Here is a 17369-nt window from a genome sequence, read left to right on the forward strand (position 1 = left end):
AAACATAATTCTCAACTTTTAGGTTGTGCATTTTCCCCAGTAGACAAACATAAAAATGCATATTTAACATTGAAACTATACAGAACTTAATAAACTTAATACACAGTAATTCAGAAGCACTTTCTGGTCTTACACTGTCTTAGAGTCTTCCTTATCAGCGTTCATTGTGATTTACACAGTCCAGAGCCACTTGACAAATCCCAGTTGTCTGGGGTGTAGTGTATTCTATTCTAACCAGAGTACACATAGTAGAATTTGTTGTAGAATGGTGAGGTATTTGCATTTTCAGGATAAATGGCAATCTTGTGTAATCGCTTAACCTCTGTTGGCCTTAGTTTACTGTTTCTATAATGAATGAGTTTATATCTCAAGTTTGTTCTACAATGTGATCTATTTAAAATGTTTATTTCTGAGTTCAAATTGACTACTTGTTATATAGTACAGTGGAATGTTGGATATTTGCTTCACTGTTTCAGAGATTATGCTTTTTAGTAGCTACCAGATGAAGATCTTGGTACCACCTGTTATTTACCAAATGCACATCTTATTTAGTGGAGAACTCCAGGCTAAGGAATCTTTTCTTTAGATCACGTGTAAATATATGGTCTTTTCTTAGGTTTGACCTATTAACTTTTGTCTCTTTTTATGCAACTGAGGTCTTGTGTGCACTTGCCCTCACAGTGGGAAGCAACATCCTGACAGTCATTCTTCGCTCCTTCAGTGAACCCGCATCAGCATACTTTTCACACAGGGAACATAAGTGAAAACAAGCTTGATCATTTACAGGGCTCTCACCATGTGGCCTAGAAGTGAAATACTACCAGTTGATATTCAGCGTCTTGTAATGCCTCCTCAAAGCCTCCCTTATTTTCAGTCAATTTTGGCATTTTGGCTTCTGGGGGCTGGTGTGCATCTGTGTGCTGTGAGAGGAAGGACATAACCCCAGCAGCCTGGAGCAGACCAAGCCCTCTATCCCTTGAGTACATATGGTAAACCTCAGCTGATATTGTGGGTATACTATCACAAGTGCTGGGGGTTAGTCTTTTCAACTTGCCTATCCTATTTCAAAAGGCTCACTATAATTGTCATCAAAAGTCTATGTTGGGCTTCCCTGGTGGCGCAGTGGTTGAGAGTCCGCCTACCGATGCAGGGGACACAGGTTCGTGCCCCGGTCCGGGAAGATCCCACATGCCACGGAGTGGCTGGGCCCGTGAGCCTGTGCTCCGCAAAGGAGAGGCCATGACAGTGAGAGGCCCGCGTACCACAAAAAAAAAAAAAAAAAAAGTCTATATCATCAAAGGGGCAATAAATGAGTATTTTAAATTATTTTATGTTAAATAATTTGACATACAAAAAATGAAAAACCCTACTTAGATTAATCAAAGTTTTTTAATATAGTGCCATATAATCCATCTATTAGTCGGATGCTAACTCTAAATTCCAGATAGAGGAGGGAAAAAAGTTTTCCAAATGACAGCAGGTCTATTCTAGGCAGTCTTGTAAAAGAACCCTTAGAGATAATGAAAGTAGGTGTTACCTATGACTGAGCTAAAATGGTGCCAAGGCCTGGCAATTCCTTTTTACTGCTGACACATCCCTGTATGGTATAGAACATCAGCATTGCCTCCACGTCAATGGAATAGGGTGTCCCTGTCAATGACATAATTGAATACACTTTGAGAAGGAACAAGGGCTTTCAGGGATGGCTCAGAAACTTGATTGTTTTTCCATTTATTTTTAAAATGCAAATTACACTAGTAAGTCAAAAAAATCACTCTGTTAAAAATACATTCAGAATTAACAAATGCCAAAAAAAAAAAAAAGACACAGGATTGTAACTCTTGCCTTCTGAATATTAGGTTTATAACAAAAGCTCAGCCTAGAAAAATAGCATTCTTCACCGGATTTTGAGGAGGATACAGCTGTACAACTTAGATGTTTTTCCAGATAGAATCACACTACTGTGCTCCCTGTCCACTGATTCCTTTTTAGTAGTCAACAACTGTTTTTAAAAAATTTGGTGGTGATGATAGTAGTGATTAGATGGTAACTTGGCTGCAACTTAAAGCAGGAATATGAGGGTTTAGTCTCTGTGCATTTAAATCTCTATCCATATACATGTCTTATAAGGTGGAATCTCATCACAGCATGAATGTACGGTGAAACCTCATTTTTAATAGTCACATTAATACTCACATTAGAATAATTTCTGGCATGTATAGTATTTATATTTTAAGAATCAAAGGATGATACATTGGTAAGTATTTTTCTCATACATTAAACATGCATGTCACTATAAAATCATCATATGAGGTTTCACTGACATGTTTGTGATCGTATAATTTTATGCATGTATATATGGACAAACATACAAACCACTGCGAAAATTCAAGCACAAGTGCTGGAACTTTTTTCTGTAGTTTATATTCTAATTGTAACCTTTGTTCCTTTGTTTTCCAATGCGTATATGTGTAGATCACAGACATCCATGCAGACACAGTAATGGGACTGGTTTATGTAGATTTGGATGGACTAACGTTCAAAGTAGGTTAGCCCAATAACTGAAACTTCTTAGAAACAAGGAGAAAAAGTTGCTCCATGCCAATTTATAACTTTTCAAGTCTGAATTTCACTGCATTTAAGGGTGGTGTATTAGTTCTAAAAAGAAAAAAATTGATTTTAGTGTCTCAGGTGGATCCAAAAAAAATGACTCATCTGAGTTCCTGACAAGCCTGAGCTAATTATGTTTTTCACTAATGAAAACCAAATAATGTTTGAATATATAGAACAAAATTTCCTAGGAATTCAGAATATTCCATAAACACATTGACCTACTATTAAGTTTCCAAAGGCATCTTGTTGCCAACTACATCAACAGCACAGTTTTTCTGCCACAATAATACAGGAGGATTAAAATACACCCTAACACACAACAGATCCCCCAAATACCACAAAGAGATCTCAAATATTTCACCAAGGTAACTATTGCTCCCCCCACCCACCCAAAAAATAATCTCGTACGCTGAAGTTAGGAAAAAAAGTTCACCTACATAGGGGCTTCCATTTGAATTAGATATAAAAGAGTAAACATAGCTAATACATATTCAGTTGGCCTCTGTTGATAGAAATCCACAGCTGTTTCTGTGTTAGTAAAAGACATTGGTAGATACTTATAAAAGCACCTAGAGTGCAATAAATAAAATCAGTGAGTTAAGCCATTTCTGTTCTCTGCTTCCAGTAGATTAATGAGCTTAGTAGATTGATACGTTTCTCTTTGTCCCACCCAACCCCCTCAGAAGACCTTATTGAGGAATTATAAAGATGACGATTATTACTTCGTTATTATTACTTGTCTTTTTTTGGCCACCATGGAGGCTCAATGGTAAAAGCACTTTGCTGACAGCTGGCAGTTTTTGTACACAGACACACTGCAGTTGCTGAGCTATGCAGTCTTGTTTCTTGACATGACACACACAGACTTGAACTCATTCGGAATTAATAGCAGTGTGTTAGCCTAAAGGAAGTGACTTGGGGGTGTCTGCACTGAGATTCTCAGGCGCACAACTTAGGTGGGTTAAGGCAAGTATGTACGGTACAGCCTTTAGGGCAACCACCTGCCATTTCAGACTTCAGTTACAGGGTCGTCATGCCATGTTTCGTTTGTTTGTTTTTTGCAATTACATTGCCTACATAGCTGTGGTGCTATCAAGACATACGGAGCGCAGAAGACAGGGCTCTCTAGCTAATGTGCCCTGGATGACTTCGCAGCTGGCAGAGGCCGACTGTCTGGGCTGCAGAGCAGTTAGTGACGGCCAGCAGAGGGCACCAGCACGTCTCCTTATGAACTTTCCAAAGGCCTGGGAGAAAGCAGCCTGCTTTCAGGAAATCCACGATGGGCGTATCCTGCATATCTGTCTGTTTCAGTTAGAAAGAGGAGGCCAAGTAGAATTGGTTGTGTGCCCTGTGTGCCCGTGTGTGTGTGTGCCCGTGTGTGTGTGTGTGTGTGTGTGTGTGGTCCCAGTGTACGTGGAGGCTTTATGTTTTGTTAGTATGTATATATATTTAAACTTAGTTGCTTCTTGCTCTTCAAAAAATGCAGGAGGCCACAGCGAAACAAGTTCTTTGAATGGTCCAGGAGCTGATATACTGAAGCCATTTGTATTATTTCGACCTGAGAGAGAGAGAAAAAAGATGTTTTTAATCAAGGGTGAGAGCTCAGCACCTTTTCTCACCTCTCCAAGCACAAGAGTAAACCAAAAAAAAAAGAAAAAAAAAAAAAAAAGAGAGATCCAAAGCCCAAATTGTGCTTTAAATAGACAATTTTCCTCTCCTCAACTTTTTCCGCAGTGCAACCTTTTGGATAGAGAGGCCATTTATGGTAATTTAAAATCCATTTTCTGGGGGCAAATGAATAGGTATTGCTGTACAATTAGGCTGCCAAAAAGAATGCAATGTTTTCAAATGTGGTCTGATATAGCATGGAGTATTTTCACATTTATACTGCAGGGAGCCCAAACAGATCTCAACCTGCTTCGGCACTTAGGTCAGTGGTAGTCAAAGCAGTTACTTTGTTAGAAAATCAACCTGTGGGCGTGGGAATGTTTTTGCGCAGCAACTTCATAGCCATTATTTGTTTCAAAGAGTTCTCCAAACTCTAAGAGAAAAATTAATGAAAACTTTTCCCTTTTAGATGGATTATAGATAATCTGAAGAATTACAGGCCAAGAACATTCACCCAACTTAACTTTAAAAAAAGAGGACTGTCTATTCATTGACTACAGGAACTGAAACAAACTGTGAATGGAGGTCAGTTAGGACAGTGTTTTCAAAGCCTTGTCCAGGCTCTGAGCCACAGAAGATTTGCTGGGTATAATGGAAACCCCACAGCTAAAACTGCGCATTGCTTTTAAGCATCTGTTTTCCTTCTAAGGAATGGCTTTTATTTCCAGTTGCTATATAATATCATTGGGGTGCTTGAACTGGCCCATTATGTTCAATTACTCTTATTTTATGAGACTTATTTATGGCAGGTTGACAGGAGAAGGTCTACCCCACAGGACAAAGATACAGGAGATGCTCAGGTCTCTGCCTCCCAGCAGGGGATGAAGTTTATGCTTGAATCAGTTTTGGTTTTTCATGGGATTTTAATAGGCAGTGACTCTCCAGTGATTGTATTTGAGGGCTACACAGTTGAAAAAGTGCTTCATTCAACACCACATATAATGTGAAATCAAAAGGGAATAAAGGAAACGCAGGAAAAGGGGAGGGTGCAGGCATGTATGGAACTATGGCAGCTAAGTTAGTGTGAGGAAGTAAAGATAAGTAAATTTAAAATCAGGGAATGAAATGTCAGAGCAAACTCAACAGTCCACATAAGAATTTGGAAAAAACTAAGCAGTCAGGAAAACCAGTTGATAATTGGGGCTGTGTAAGGAACAAGTTGTGTGACCTTTGTGTTTCTTTTCTTTCATCTAGTTTCCTCACCTGTAAAATAAAATCTTAGTGTTCTAGTACTTGAGGTCTGCTAGAGGATTCTTTGTAGAAGGTATGGTAGTAGTATTTTGACTGGTGATTTATTAAACATTTAACTTATTTCATGAGCAGTGAGACTTGAAAGCTCTTATATAATTTTACTATTCTTAGGCAGTGAGGAGGAAAATAATATTTTTATTACTTTTGGTTCAGCATTTAAAGTACTTAACAAAATCACGAGAAGTTTTGTCTTCAAGGAATTTTGTTCCGGACATTAAATTTGAAGAGTCCTCTGTTTAAAGACAACATTGGAATTATAAATGCCTGGTTTGAAACTATAGTCTTGATTATATATAATCAGCATTCTCATGTTATTATCAGAGCTGATCCTTACAGAGTGGTTACATCTAATTTATTATATTTTGATCATATTTATTGATCATTCATATTGACCAACACAATGTAATATTATATGATAAGAATGTTGTGTGATATTGTCAGAAGCAAGAAATTGCAGGACTTGTAGATGTTCTGGTCTACTCTTGAGCACAAACATATTGTTACATGTTACTTGGGCTGATATATGTGATACATTGTTTACAGAGGAAACCTTTTGGGAATGAAATACAGTGTATGGTGATTTCTGAGTTGATAAAATCTTTTCATGAGTAATATTGGTTAACATAAGCATTATTACTACATCTAATCAATTATGTTTATTAAACATGTAGTATGTGACATGTCCTATGTTGTACATGCTCTACAAGCATTGTTTTATGTAAATTCAGAACAACTATATGAAGTGCATATGCTGTTGTCTCTATTTTGCAGGTGAGGAAACTTAGGCTTGGTGAGAATAAAGTTATTCAAGTAAAGTTATAGGTCCAAGGTCATAAAGAATTTTATCTCATGCAGTCTGGCTTCAGTAGCTTGTCTTAACCACTACTCCTTACCACTGCTCCTTACTGCTTTGACTTTGTTTTTTAATAGAACACTTTACACAAGGCTATGTTACAATATTGAGAAGAATGGTAAAGAATGTAAAGGATTTATCATTTTATTTTTTGCTTAAGCTATCAAATCTTTCTGGGAGGATAGGAATGTTATGGTATAAATAGAAATACAACTATAGTACGGGGCAAAACAAAAAGAAATATCAAAGGAAAAAGGTTAAGAAATGTTTCGTAAAGGAGGTATATTTTAAGATACAATTTGAAGGAGAGTGGGATTTGAAAGAGTGGAATTTGGGGGAAAACAAACAACATTTGGTGTCAAGAGAACAGCATGGACAATTGGAAAAATACACGTCCTATTTGCAGATGGTAAGAGTTTTAGTTTGACTGTAAAAAAAAAAAAAAAAAAAGAAAGAAAAAGGATAAGGGGAGATATCAGACTATGTGTGCCCTCAATAGATGATAAGCTTCAGGAAGCAGAGGCCAGCTCTTATTTATCATTACATTTTCCTGGGGTCTCCCAGCATTGTCTGCATATGGTTGAGACTATTAAAGGTTGAAGAGGAGAGATAATATTTCAATAGAACACTGGGGCCAGATCAGAGTAGATTTGCAAAGTCTGATAAGGAGTTTCAACTTTGTTCAGTAGGCAATAAGGAGTCATTGATAGGTTTTGGGCAGGGGCCTAACATAATCAGAGTGGTACTTTAAGAAGATTAATTTGGCAGTCACATGGAAGGTGGGATAGGAGTTCTAAAATAAGAAAGAGACTGGAAAACTTCAGTTAATGATTGCCTGAATTAGAGCAGTGGTTTTGGGAATGTAAAAGAGGGGATGTGTGATGTCCTGTTTACAGAAGGGATGCTTTGAATGACATAGAGTATTGGCTGATTTCTGAATTCGATAAAGTTTTTTTATGAGTGGTGTTACCAAATGCTTTTGGGGAACTACAAGAGACACACACACAAAATGCAGGCATGATGCATAGATCATTCCCTTTGTAAAGAAAAGCTTAAAAGGGGATGTATAAGGATTACTTTAATCTCTCTGGAGGAGAAATAATCCAAAAAATGTATTTATTATCCTACACACTAACAATATTAAAAGGTAAAATGATTCAATGGTGGAGGACAACGACGACAAACACATATCTTCAAAGAGAGAAGCTCACATTTCGAAATGAATTGGAATCTTACTTTCTATTTTGATCTTCGCTTGCAATTCAGCATATCACTTGATGCTGATATATAGAATTTGTTATCAGTTGTTATCCAAGGGAATTTGCCTAAACACAGATATAAAAATCAGGCTCTGATTGTATGTCTGCTCTCTTGAGTGCTAGAGTTAAGGGTCTGATAAGTTTCAGTGTTAATATTCTGGTTTCATTTTCACTTTTCACACCAGAAAAATGAAAGAGTATTATTATTTTCTAACACTACACATAATTAAGGTGATAACCTATCATTTATCATCCAAATGAGAACACTTTTAAGACTAATAGGGTGTGCTGGTAATAATTATATCAGGACAACCCATGTAAACTAAGACTATACTGGGAAAACCAGGATATATGGCTTATATATAGTTACATATAACTACCTACAATGTTATATCATTTTCAAAATATACAAATTTGGGGTAATTCAAAGAAGTTGTATATTATATTGGATTTTTAGCCATGTAGTTGATACTTAAGTAAGACTACTTTTAAAAGTAACTTTAGAGATAGCTTTCCTGATAAGTTAAATTTTAAAAAATTTATTAGAATTATCTCAGTCAGAACAATATTAATAGAAGAGAAAATACTGAAAGTAAATGACTGAAGGAAAGCTGCATGCCATCTATTTTGTGCCACAATAACATTTTCTTAATCATCTTTTAGTATCCCAGAAGAATACCTCCAAATTAAAGTACTTACATGTACATAGGCTGTAGCTGTAAATGAGATGTCTTCTGAGGCCCCTGATAGCCATAAGAGTCAAAGCCACCTATGAAATCAACTGAAAGGGACAATCGCCTTAATTAGTTAACTTTTCAGAAGAGATAAACGTTCACGATCAAGGTCTCACACAGATTACTAATATAAACCTTTTAATAATCTATTAAACCAGAACTAGCTAATTGTGGAGGAAAAAAGATAGTTCCTTCAAGGCAGTGATTTTTTTCCCCCCTCAACTGTGAGATTCAATTATTGCTTTACAAGAATCTATTCACTAGGGAGAAGAAATTTATATACTCCTTTGAAGCAACCAAGACCTAATTGGAGCAATAAAATTCACTTGCACAATTAAGATGCTATATGTCTTTTTGGTTAGCATGGAGATTTTTTGCAACACATTACAAATGTAAAAAATAATGATCGCTCAAGTGCATGTACCTATCAGCAATTGCGGCACTAGTAATAGTGTTATATCCTATGATTGTCAAGAACAAGGTGTGATGGTGGAGGTCATGTAAATTAGCTCAAAATGGCTGTCCCTGCCATTATGTGGTTCATAATCTCAAATAGACAATCAGAAATAAAGATGTGCAGCAATCTCTAACCAAACATTCAAATGCAATACATACCTAGGTATTTAAGGTACGATGAGATGTAACAAGAGTTACTGTGGTAGATTATATTATCCAAAATAGCTGCAACAATATCTCCTATTCCATACCTGCCTGCAGTGTGACCTTGACACTCACCCCATCCTGAGGTTTGGGTCTTTGCCCCTTCCTCTTGAACCTGGGTAGAACTTTGCGGCCACTTTGACCAGTAGAGTATGGTAGAAGTGACATTTTGTGACTTCCAAGGCTAGATCAAAAAAATGTCATGCACTTTGCTCTTTAGGGATGCTCTCTTTTGGAACACAGCCATCATGCCCAAACTAGGAATCCCAAACTAGTGCACCTGGAGAGATCAATGGAGGACCCTCGGATATGATTTTGGCTGACGGGCTAGCTAAGGTCCCAGCTGATAGTCACCATCAACACCCAGACATGTGAGAAAAATTGCCTCCAGATGATTCCAGCCCCAAGCTGTTGAGTCAACCCAATCTTGGAATCTCCTAGCTGAGGGCCCTGACATCCGGGATCAGAAACAAGCTATCCTCACTGTGCCCTGTCTGGATTCTTAACCCACAGATCCATGAGCATAATAATGGTTGTTTTATACCACTACATTTTGGAAGGGGTAGTAACTGGGACAGTAAATACTAAGAGTGCTGTGAAAATGTTTTGGTTTTGTTTTTTCTTTCCCATTCCTGGATGTGGAGGTCGTGTGGTGGGGCAAAAAGAGGCAAAACAACAAAAAGCTGACAAGATAGATGACTGGAAGAAGAAAGAGAGGAAACTAGAAACTGCATTAGGGTGCTAGAGGATATCTTTACTTTTTCTAATATCTTTTTCTATTGGCTTAGCTTTGACTAGTTTTTGTTCTTTTTAATATCCTAAGTGTTACAGGTAGAAATTGGAGCAAGTAACATAAAGTCCATGATGTCTGTTTAGTGGGGAAATCTTTTCATTTTTTTAAAATAGATTTTATTTTTTAGAGCAGTTTTAGGTTCACAGCAAAATTGAGAAGAAAATACCAAGAGTTGCTATATACCCCCTCCTGCCCCCACCCCGCCCAGCACATGCACAACCTCCCCTACTGTCAACATCCCAACCAGCGTGGTGCATTTGTTATGGCTGATAAACCTATACTGACATATTGTTACCACCTAAAGTCCAGAGTTTGTATTATGGTTCACTTCTGGTGAAGTGATGTAATGACATGTATCCACGATGTTAGTATCATACAGAATAGTTTCACTGCCCTAAAAGTCCTGTGTTCTGCCTTTTTATCCCTCCCTCTCCCCTAATCTCTAGCAACCACTGATCTTTTTACTGTCTCCATAGTTTTGCCTTTTCCAGAATGTCATAGAGTTGGACTCCTATAGTATCTAGCCTTTTCTGATTGGCTTCTTTCACTTATTAATATGCTTTCAAGGTGCCTCCGTGTCTTATGATTTAATATCTCTTTTTATCATGAAAACCCTTTTATTGAGGCAGGATTTCTCTTCTGGTCAGAAGTGGAATAGTGCAGCAGTCCCCCTTATCTGCGGGGATACAGTCCAAGACCCTTAGTGGAGGCTTGAACCATGAATAGTACTGAACCCTATATATACACAATACTATTTTTTTTTCCTATACTAATGGATGGGTAGCATACACAGCATGAATATGCTGGACAAAGGGATGATTTATGTTACTGGAGGGACAGAGCAGGATGGTGTGAGATTTCATCACCACTACTCAGAATGGCTCACGATTTAAAACTTATGAATTGTTTATTCTGTTTAATCTTTTCAGACTGCAGTTGATGGCAGGTAATTGAAACCATGGAAAGTGAAACTACAGATAAGGAGGACTACAGTGTAATGAAAAGGACAGAGATCCTGATGTTAGAAGGATCAGGGTTCAAATGCTGCTTTGACCACTTGCCAGCTGTGTGACCTTAGACAAATCACTTAACTTCTCTTACACAAGAATTATAATACTTAATACTATTAGTGTGAGGATAAAATAAGGAACGTAGAGCCCTGGGTGAGACATGTGGTATGGAAGAAGAAAATTAAAAGCCCTTAAAAATTCAGGATTTTCTTCATAATTCTTCTAAACCATGCAGTTTAGGAGAAAGAAAGTGTTTTAATTTGGAACAACTGTAGAACTATATCAAATATTTTATAGAAGATGACTTAAAAGAGAGCGAACCTCTTTTGTTTTCTGAATTGCCCACGTTAGCACATTAGCTAATATAAATGGTACCGGAAGAGCTGTACAATAATTGAATGGCAACTATATTTAAAGTTTGTACTTTGAGAAATTATTTTCTACAATTGGGGATTCATTGCAGATAGTGCCTAAATTCCTGTTCATTTGGGTTCACTCTTTTTTTTTTTTTTTTTTTTTTTTTTGGGGGTATGCGGGCCTGTCACTGCTGTGGCCTCTCCCGTTGCAGAGCACAGGCTCCGGACGCACAGGCTCAGCGGCCATGGCCCATGGGCCCAGCCGCTCCGTGGCACGTGGGATCCTCCCGGACCGGGGCACGAACCCGTGTCCCCCGCATCGGCAGGCGGTCTCTCAACCACTGCGCCACCAGGGAACCCGGGAACCCCTGGGTTCACTCTTACCAACATTAAGACTTAAGGACTAGTTTTCTGAGAGGCATTCAAGCATTAAAGTTTCCTTGTTCTGAGGTTCCCTGTTAGTAAGATGGCCCCACCCTGGTGCTGGAGAAGAGAGTGGGCAGATGTAAACAGTAAGGTCTCCTCCACTGAAACCGAGATCCAAGTCAATCTCAGGCTTATTAGTGTTTTTTATTGTTGTTTTGAAATATTTCCTTAGCTTGATTCCAGAGGTGTGAGATGGATGGCAGAAAAAAACAGATGGTAATTTATAAGTCAGGGACTGTGCAGTGAGCCAAGGGATAACCGGAAGAAACCAAGATGAATCTTCAAGTCCAAAGGATAGAATTGGGACCAAAACTGGGAAACAAAGCTTGAGTCAGGAGCAGTGTAGACCTTCTGGAGACATGAGAAAAGCCCAGAAGGGAAATGAGATGTGTCTGAGTACTGTTGCGAATGGAGGTTGAGTTGTCTGGGTCTTGCTCTTATTAGCCATCTATCTGATGTGTGGGTTGGTAGAGCCGATTTACAACTACCCAACTGGGGAGGATAGTGCTAAAGTTTTGACAGAAGGATTGTGATTGTTCTGATCATTCAGATCATCTGGGGTCATGGAAAAGGATGCAACAGCAAATGACTCAGAACCAAGATGAGAAAAGAAGAGGATCTGAATGTAACCAGGATGCATTTTTACCATCTCACTTGTGAGGGGGCATTCAAATTTAAATCAGAATCAAAGGATGTATTTTCTGTAGTGTATTTTATATACCTGTCTGTGTTCACAGCCAAAGAATTTATGTAAGGTCAGTTTCCACATGTACTCATTCTCAGTAATTGTTTGGATGTCTTCCTAAAGACCTGAAGGAGAGGAATATTAATAAGCTGGATCCAACTGACCACTAGAGTTAAGAGTGTGGTGGTCAGTGTAGGTAGACATGGTTCTCTGTATCTTTTACAGAATGGTGTTTCACCCATAATTTGGAACTCTTTGGGGTGCCATGTGGGTGGAGAGCATAGTAGAAGAAATTTTGTTTTTCTCTCTTAAAATTGAATTACTGGGGTTAGCTTACATTTTTAGAATATCCTCAATACCACTTTGGTCTGTTTTCTTTTATATAATTACATTTATTTAGGCTCTAAAGAGGCTACTGAATATTGTAAAACTTTCCTAAGCAATAGGAGTCATGAAACAGCTAGCAGGTACTTCTCCAGGTAATTGAGGTGGCATCTAGATGTTTGGCTCATAGCTCAAATTTATTGTCTAGGAGGATGCTGCAGCCTTTAATGGAACGAAAAGAATGAGAGGAGGGAGTTGGTGTTTGGCTTCATTAGGAAATGTAGTATGTAAGTTATATGTGGCACGTACAAGCAGCAAGGACCAGGAAACACTTGGGAAAAGGGAAATGTAATTGTAATTGGTGCAAGGCAGATTAGGGACTTGCTGGGATTTTAGAGGTTAATTTCTTTTTCCTCATTCAGCTTTATTGTGCTTTATTGAAAACTATCTCCACCTGACATATTGTGACTCTACTTTTCTGTTGTTGATCCTATCACTATAATTTAAGCTGCATGAGATTTACTATTTACTACAGTAGCCCCAGAACCCAGAACAGTGTCTGGCTCATGGAAGCCATATTTACTGAATAAACTCTTCAGGCTGTTGTTGTTTTTAAAGACAATTGATTTAAGCATGGAAGATGCTGGTAAAATTTCTAAGTGAAATTTGACTGAGTGAATTTACCCTTTCCTTCATAAGGTCTTGAATGATAATAAAGAGAGGACCATTTATAGAAGATCTAGAATGTCAGTGATTGCTTGGGTCCTGTGAGATAAAAGAAATCTTTTGGATACCATTGGGAAGAAGGCACCACTCTAGTCTCTTTGATCTAGGGGAGTAGAAAGAAAGAGGCTAGGACCTGCTTTAGCATCAGAATGACTGGGCTGAGAGGGTAATCCACTGATGAATGCTATGTTGCAAATGTTGATAACTGCTAGGGAAAACATTGCTTTCTTTCTGGCCAGTTCATAGCATCCTAAACAGAGGTACATGACTGGGTAGGTGACAAAATAAAATAAAATTTGTACTTGTTTAATCTTTTCCTCATTGTAGTGATTTGCTTTTGGTCATCTGAAAACAACTCAGGAATGTTATTTTCTTTTCAGATGTTAACAGCGTTTTCTCTTTGGCTTAGTTTTCCTATCTGCAATATGGGTGTGTTTTTGTCTACTTACCGACAGAGGCACAGAGATGCCCAATGATTTTAAATTAGTAAAGTGCCATGTCAGTTTAATAACTATGATTTAAGAAAGTTAATAATAGTGGGATTTCAAAATTACCAAGTAAGAGAAAAGTGCTTTTTGAATAAATATTCCTCACTCATATATATTCCCTGTTGTGAGCTTCCCTTTTATTTAAACCTTTTAATCATGAACACTGAGTTCAGCAAACTTAAAACTGCTTTTTTAAATACATGTTGGCAGGGAGGTATTGTAATATAATATTGTACCTTGGTTATTAATGACTAAGCCACTAGGCAACACACTCTCTTTTGGAGACAGAGCTGGAAAAGGCTATGGGGGGAAATTTTAACAGGCAGTTCACAGAAAGCTAAGCCTAAATATTTGGAAGAACTCATTGAAGGACATTAAAAAAATTTGTGTGGGCCTATGAAAACAGAGTGTAAATCCATTGTCTCTGCAGGTCTCTATTTCAAGGGTACTTATCTCCAGTTGCACAAAAGGAACTCAGAGCATAACCTACTGTAGCCCAAATTCAAAAGCCCCACCTTCCTCGAACACAGACTTACTTGGTGGCAGCAGTTCAGCTTCCTGTGTGAGCTTGATGTGCTCGGTCTGGACTTGTATCTCTGAGTGGACTCATAGCTATTTTTTTTTTCTGATTAGGAAAACACAACCCTTTGTAGGGGTACTTTAGTCTGTTATTGCCTGAAAGGTCACTGAAGTGTGATGCTACAGAGAGCTTCTGGCAGGCGAAACATGCATTGAATGACATGAGACTTATTAGTTAAATCATGGCAGATGCTTCAGTTCCTAACCTTGTTCAGAAAATAACATTTTCTCAGGGTCTTAGGATTCTATTTTCCATGTTTCTCTCTTAGTTGTATCAGAACCAGATCTTCAGTATTTTAAACGTGGTAACACATTTACATATACTAAAAACTGAAAGTGGAATGCGATCACCACAATGGTATAAAAATGAAATATTTCTTTAGTTAGAGATCATTTGAGTAACCACTTTAAACTGTTGGTTCTAAAAATAAAAATGAAATATAAGTTTCCACTTGATAAACTGTTTTGTCTTTGCACTCTTGCCTATTTTTGCTAATTCTCAGTGTGGCCAGTACCTTAGGTGAGATTTGAAGAAACACATGCTGGTCTTCTGCTGAGACCAGTATCTTGCTATTGAATCTTATTCTAATAATCTAATGCCATCACTGGCTATATCACAGGGAAAGTATGAAGTAGTATAATGATTGAGGGCTTGGTAGTTGGAAGACCTGGGCTCAGGTGTGCCTTCCCTTCTGACCAGCATCATATCCACAAGCAGGTCACAATTGCTCTGAGCCTGACTTTCTTCCTTTGTGAAGTGGAGATAATAAAACAGTTCCAACTTCACAGGGTTATATGTGTTTAATACTTAGATGCATGTATTTTATGGATGCACTACAGGTAGATTTGGGATCTCATCTCTTTTAGCAAGGGATTTATACCAAAAGAATGATTCAAATTATGCTTTAAAATGTATATTTAGGTTCTTTACTGAAAGGATGAGAATTTTTCAGGCCTGGGAAGTAGATGGAGGTAAGGGTCAAAGAGGAGAACTTTGTGTAGAATTTACAGGAATTTTGTATGGAACGACATGAGTGTGGAAATCATCAGCAGAAGCTGAGGTAGGTTTATGGAAACCCTTATTGCCCACGTGGTTGGTTAATTGTGGTCTGGCAAGCAGTAGGAATGTGACATATGTGACATATTCTGGAAAAAAAAGGGAAGATTTATTTTAAAAAAACTACATAGAACTGAGTTTCCATATTTCAAATAGTTTTGGAAATCACCTTATATATTATCCGAAAGGATGGGGAGAGGCTAGGCCCAGCCTGGTTTGTAGTCTATGAGACTTCGACCCATATGTAGGGAAGAGGAACTTTACAGTGGAGTGGGCGAGAATGAAGACACCAAGAGCTCATCTCCTGAACCAGGCAGAGGGGATGAAGCCAAGGCTTGGTGGAAGGATTGCTTTGGAGAGGAAAAGCTTAATGGTTCCCCTCAGATTTGGAGAGGGTTTCTAAAAGACAGAAAGATAATTGCTAGTATAGAATTTTTGAGGTTCTGAGGGAAAAATGGAACAAGTTTGGTAGCTTTGATTTTCTCAGGTTTGGGTACTAGACTTCAGGAACTTGGAAAGGTTTGGAGCTCGTCCTGTGGTGACTGTGGCACACTGTCCACGGGAGAGGAGTGAGAGCCCCGTTGAGCAGGAGAGAGCATCCAGCTGGGTTTAGGGACTCTCTCCAGCCACGTGCAGCAGCCCAGGGTTAGGAGTGGAGAAACTGCACCTGAGCCTCGTCAAGCAGGGACATGGAAAATCCAAGGACCGTGGAAGAGAAAGCGAGGAAGGAAACTAAGTGTGCCTGTAAGAGCATCACTGCTCCTGTGGATTCAGGAGACAGATGATGAGCAGAAAGATAAACAAAGATTCCAGTGGAGGGAAGCTCCTAAATAAAGGTGAAGAAAAATTCCTCCAGGAGGGAAGCAGGAGAACAAGGAGGGAGTAAAGATAGGAGTTTATAGTCAGGCAGAGAATTTTAGAACTGGTGATTTTTAGAGAAGCCTTCTTCCTCCATAATGAAGGTGATAAAAATTAGCCTCCTTGGTGAAGGGAACTAAGGAGGTAGGTGAAGTGAGTGGTGACAAAGATGGTAAGAGCTGAGAAGATCAAGAAATTGTAAAGCTAGAGTTAGAAAATTATGTATTCAGATATCTTTGTTACTTTCAATAACTGTGGAATCGTGTGCAGAATATGATGAAATGGCTAAGCAAACTTTATCTTAAAGGTGCCTGGCCTCACTTTGTGCCATGCCATTTGGGTGGATTAGATTTACCAGTCTCTGTTTTGTTCTCCCCTATTAGAATGGCTTTCAATTATGTGACATGCCTTGCCGTTGAAATTGGAAAGAGCAGTTATTACAGGCTGTAGGCAAGCTAGTTAGACATGATTGGATATGTCTTCTCAGCTGACATCCAGGATATATTTATATATATTAGAAGGCACAGCCCATTTAAATGCAGTGGTTTTAATTAGGATGTGGGCACATCAATGCATACATATTTACGAAAATGAAAAATAAAGCGTGCATGCTAAAATCCCCTTGTAATTTTTGCTAACACAATCTTCGCATTATTTTGCAGCCTCCAGAAAGGAGGACTAAACCTAAATTACTCATCTTTATAGAACAACAATAGCAGTTTCAGGTATGAGGATGTCCAGTGGTTACTCTAATATTTTTCCAGCCATGTGAGAAAGGTGAAACTAGATTTGCTGTATGGGGTTCATTAAAAACACTTAAGATGATTCCTGTGTGAATTATGGTGTCCATTTGGTCAATACGGGTGGAAAAATTTACCCTTTTTAAAAAAGACACCTATTTTTGTTAAATTCTGCATATCCCCCTGATTTGTCCTTTAGGTTTTGGTGGAAATGTCATTTCCTCAGGGAAGAATTTCCTAGTTTTCTTAACTGGATGAGGCACCCCTGGGCTATGTCCCCCTACCCCCA

At 38.4% G+C, this 17369-nt stretch overlaps 1 protein-coding gene across 1 annotated transcript in view; it reads right to left on the reverse strand.

Moving 5' to 3' along the window:
* Nucleotides 1-8339: 8339 nt before the first annotated feature.
* NKAIN2 (sodium/potassium transporting ATPase interacting 2) overlaps nucleotides 8340-17369 on the reverse strand; it is a 146257-nt gene continuing 137227 nt past the window's right edge. The window contains exon 3 of the mRNA XM_065888822.1: nucleotides 8340-8425. Coding sequence (XP_065744894.1) covers nucleotides 8340-8425 — 86 coding nt within the window. The remainder of the gene's footprint in view (nucleotides 8426-17369) is intronic.

Source organism: Phocoena phocoena, chromosome 12 (genome assembly GCF_963924675.1).
Source record: "Phocoena phocoena chromosome 12, mPhoPho1.1, whole genome shotgun sequence".
Lineage (NCBI taxonomy): Eukaryota > Metazoa > Chordata > Mammalia > Artiodactyla > Phocoenidae > Phocoena > Phocoena phocoena.